We start from the raw sequence: 4531 nt of genomic DNA, 5'->3' as shown, positions 1-4531 counted from the left end.
GGAAAGAGTTTAATTACATTAGACTTTAACAGGAATGTGATTTCCTTATGTATTTATCTCTTGCAATTTAATGTTTGAATAGCTGTATTGCTTAGAAGAACTCCTTCAACTGTACTCAGCCTCCCCTTGGTCTTTTCAGCATAGTATTTTTTTTCAGCATAGTATATTTTTCACCATAGCATTTTAGACTTCCTTAAGGCAACCAGATTCACTCTTTTTTCATATTTCTCAGTAAATCTAGATAGCACTTCCTATATAGGCATTAATATGCTTTTTTCCTGACTGAAGTCTTGAGAAAACTTGGACCTAAGTAACGTAACTTAGGAAATCACAGAAGTAACTTTGCATCTTATGTGTTCTGCATCATCTGAGAATCAAAACCTACTTTATAATAAACAGAAATAAAATGGCCCTGAAACTCGCAGGCAAGTAATGAGAAGGGGAGGCATTAGAAAAATCCAAAATATTCCATATAGAACAACTCATACCACAAAGCAACAAAGCACTCCAAGAATATGTTTTCTATACACTCAGCATGGTTTTCATCCGCATCCCATTAGCACACAGATAATTCTGACCATTAGGGCACTTTAAAATAAGCTATTTCATTTGCAACCACCCCTCAGACTTAGTATTGTCTCTCTACTCGTACAGCCTTGACATCCAAAGAGTTGAGTTACAAAGGTGAGGATGCAGATGCCATTATTCACTGCAAAATGTTAACATATAAAGATTTTTATGCACCACTCCTCAACTCACAGGCAGCTTTACTGACCCACTCCTGGGCCTAGGCAGGTTGAAAGGAATGTTCTGCAGATTATGAGAGAGCAACTACAAAACCTGGAGACACTGACAGCTGCGGCAAGCAGGGGCTGATGACTACAAAAGCAATATTTCCCAGCCCTTCGTAACGAGAACAGCTGAAAATTTCACCCTGTTCTCTAGCAATCTTTTCAATATCTTCAAAGGGAACTTCCCAAACTGCTTAAAATCTGGGTTAGGGCTAAAGAAAACTGTAAGTCAGTTTATGTAACTATCATGAGAGTACATTTCACCTTGTTTTCTCAATCCTAAATGAAACTGCAACAGATTAGAGAAGAATGTTTCTATGTCCTCCCATTCCCTTGCAATATGTGAATTCCGGGGAAATTCACACACAGTCCATCATACTAAATTTTGTTTGCCCTCTGGATTTTTGTTTAAAATTTTAAAATGTTGCACTCCCATCATCATAACAAATAAGTAAAATGGGGCGTCCCTTCTGGTAAATTTTCTGAGTAGCTATACGGCTAAGAAGCGGTTACTCATTTGGAAGGTAAATGATACAAGGAATCATCATGTTTTACATTCTTTAAACTATCTACAAATTCAGCTTTGTGATCTTAAACACACAGAAACAAAAGCTAAGTAGTGGAAGAAAGTGGTAGCCTAAGGTTAATTCAGCTCTGAAATGTGAACAGATTCAGTGCTCAAGAAAACGCTGAGCATTTTGTGGTTTTAAGTGATATGCTTAAGAAGAGGAAATATATGTGTAAATAAGCAAGAGCATTAATAGTTGTCTCAGAATGCTGGCACTGAAACTTAAAGCAGTCTCTCTCTCTCTTCACCTCTTAGTTATTTACTATTAGGATTTTTTACAAATGTCTATTGAAGTAGTTCCAAGTCTGATGAAGGCATGGAAGAAATTCTTTCAAGCACAGTCATTTGTTTAAAAAAAAAGATTAATGAGAAATAAAGGCGATGATGTTTAATCAAATGAGGGGCAATTATGGTTGACAAATATAGAAACACAGTAAATTAAAATAATTCTTGCTGCCATATATGAGAATAGCATTAAATATTTAGCACCAGAGTTCACGACTAATAAAGGGGTGGGGTTAAATATTTAGTCCAAAACACAGGCTTTTCCTGAAGAAAAACCAAACATACAGCAGCTATGCAGTTGTTGTCAAAAGACATCTATTTTCAGTTTGAGAGATTCACAATTGTGTGAACGGTCATATTTTTTTTTCTTAGTGGAAGGGAGGAGGAAATAGTTACCTGCCTTGATCTTCAGAAAGCCTTAGCAAGTGAGGATCGAAGTGCATTGCAAGATAAACATAACCATGGCTAAAGGCTCAACTCTTGTCCACTAATCCAGTGGAAGACTCCAGTCACTTCAGAGTAAGGTTTAGGACATTCCTCACTGGTGTTTTTTGGTTTGCATTGCAGAATGAAATAAACAGAAAGTGATTCAGATACTTCCCTGACAGTGAAAGGGACCAATTTCCTTTTTTCCTTTAGCTTTAAATAGACCGACAAATACAATAAATCCTTACACCAACAGGCACCCAGTTATTTTCTCAGTTGTAACAGAGACTGTCCATACACCTCAAAAAATCAGATAATTCTTTTTCTTATTGAGAGTAAAGAAGACAAAACAAAAGATTTTACCAGCAGTGTTTGAACTAAATACAGCTTTAAACGCAAGGAGTTTTCAGCAACTATATCAGCTATGTAAGATGCAATCAGATAAATTCGTTCTGAGTTACTCTAACTGTAAATATTTGCTAATATAATGGAAAATGAAGGAAGTGATGGTATTCTTGAGGGTTATTTTTTAAAATCCTTTGTGTAGCTTGCTCTCTACCAAGCTTACAGCATTTTGAGTGAAAGAGGTTATGGTTTCAGTTGTGAACTTCATATGTATCTGGAAAAGCCTTTCACTTTCTCTTGTGTGATAACAAATAATTAGCTACGCCAGCTCTTGAGTTTTCAATCTGTTGAGCCCTCTCTCTTTCAAATGTCTCCTGCCTGTCTCTCTATATTTTTGGTGACCCCCCAGTTCATGTGTGCCCTAACGGAAGTCCCATCAGTTGTGTTGTGTTGCCTTCGCCGAGTGGCTTTTGTCAGAGCAGGACTTTGACAGGCTTTGCTATTTTAGAAAGCAGAGATAATGTCAAAGTTTTTTGCCCATTCATTGATGCCAAATCATTGCTCTGGAATGACTGCGGGTCTACATGTTTTTATGCTCACCCTTTAAGTAAGAATTACTGTGATTTTAAAAGGCAGACTGCTCCTTCCTTTCCTCTGTCCCCGCCACCAGAAAACTGAAGCGAAGCAGCTTTCTGAAACTCTCATTCACCCGTTTGCTTCACAGAGTCCAAATTTTGCCCCTTCACGCTGAGGATTTGATGCAGGCTCACTCAGATCCTACAGGGTAGCAAGGCATCAGCTCCTCTCCCGAATCCCCGCTTCCAAGGCAGAGCTTCCAAGCGTTGTGCAATCGCCTCGGAGCCGCAGTCAGCTCCACGGCGAAGGGGCGGAGGGGAAGGAGCGCGCTGGATTCTGAATTTTGAAGCAGAGGTGTCGTATCGGGCAGGGGGGAGGGGGCCGCGGGACCAGATGCTGAAAACCGCACCAAAACTACAAACGTTTCTCTCCTTGGCTGTAGGAAACTCTTCCCCACCGCCACCTTGATTTCATACTCTATCACGTGCTGAATTCTTTCTTTCTATTTCTCCCCCCGTAGCCTTAATAAAGCTTGCGTTAGTGATGGAGATCCCGAGAGCCGACCGCGCCGCTTCCCCGAGCCCCGCCGCCCGGGGATCCCGCCCCGCTGGGGAACGCGCGAACCTTTACCTGAGCTGTCGCTTTTCCTTTTGCCGGACCTCTTCTCTGTTTCCACCGGGGACAGAGCCTGCCTGCCATAGTCCCCTGGCGCGCACGCTGCCCCCGTGGGGGTGTTGGTGCCCAGGCTGGAAGAGTTCGAGCACAGGACAGGGGGGCTGCTGCCCAGCTCCGGGGGTCCTCCTGAGTCAGGCTGAAGGCAGAGGCTGTGCCTGGCCGCGGCGGGAGGAGACGACATCTGAGGAATGTGCCAGTTCGTCTGCAAAGCTTGGTGCTGCTGTTGCTGGTGGTGGTGATGGTGGTGATGGTGATGGTGATGGTGCCCCCTATGATGTTGGCTGGCAAACATGCCCTCCTCATTGGGGTATCCCGCTATTATGCAAGAGGAAGAAGAAGAAGACAGATCAGGGTAGGACATGTGGTCAGATCTTCCATGCAGGGCAAGAGAAGACTGGGAGAAAGGGTGCAAGCTCTGCGCAGTGGCATGGGGGCTGTGCAGGGAGCCAAAGAGTGTGTGATCCATGGCATGCAAGTCTCAGGTTCCAGGCAGGAGAGTTTAGGAAAGATCCAACTTCACCACCCTTTGTCAACTTTCACTGTAAACAGATCGGGGCTGGGATTTTTTTTTCCAAAACGGCACCGACAGACTCTGCAGCAGGCAGCTGAGCTCAGATAATCCAGGTCTTTAGCCCTAGTGGCCAGTCTCCGCTGCATAAACACTCGGACCTAGATGAGCCGTTCTCAGAGCTGCTCAGATGTCAAGAAGTGGGAGAGGTTGAAGCCAATAGAAGGTGGTCCCAGAGAACTGCTTGAAGGGGGAAACAGCTTCGAGAGGTTATAAATACAGTAGTGTGTAATGTGAGCTGGGGGCTGGCTCAGCAGCACAGCACTGACCACATGCAAACTCCCTCCAAAACGCCAG

The 4531-nt window shown here is 43.2% G+C and overlaps 1 protein-coding gene across 1 annotated transcript in view; it reads right to left on the bottom strand.

The window, feature by feature from the left end:
• The window catches only part of MEOX2 (mesenchyme homeobox 2), a 51596-nt gene extending 47156 nt beyond the window's left edge, over window positions 1-4440 (bottom strand). The window contains exon 1 of the mRNA XM_005418549.2: window positions 3622-4440. Within this exon, the coding sequence (XP_005418606.1) occupies window positions 3622-4132 (511 nt within the window). The 5' untranslated portion in view covers window positions 4133-4440. The remainder of the gene's footprint in view (window positions 1-3621) is intronic.
• Window positions 4441-4531: the final 91 nt, after the last annotated feature.

This window comes from Geospiza fortis, unplaced genomic scaffold (assembly GCF_000277835.1).
Source record: "Geospiza fortis unplaced genomic scaffold, GeoFor_1.0 scaffold138, whole genome shotgun sequence".
In the NCBI taxonomy this organism is placed as follows: Eukaryota; Metazoa; Chordata; class Aves; order Passeriformes; family Thraupidae; genus Geospiza; species Geospiza fortis.
This window is presented reverse-complemented; position numbering and strand designations above follow the sequence as displayed.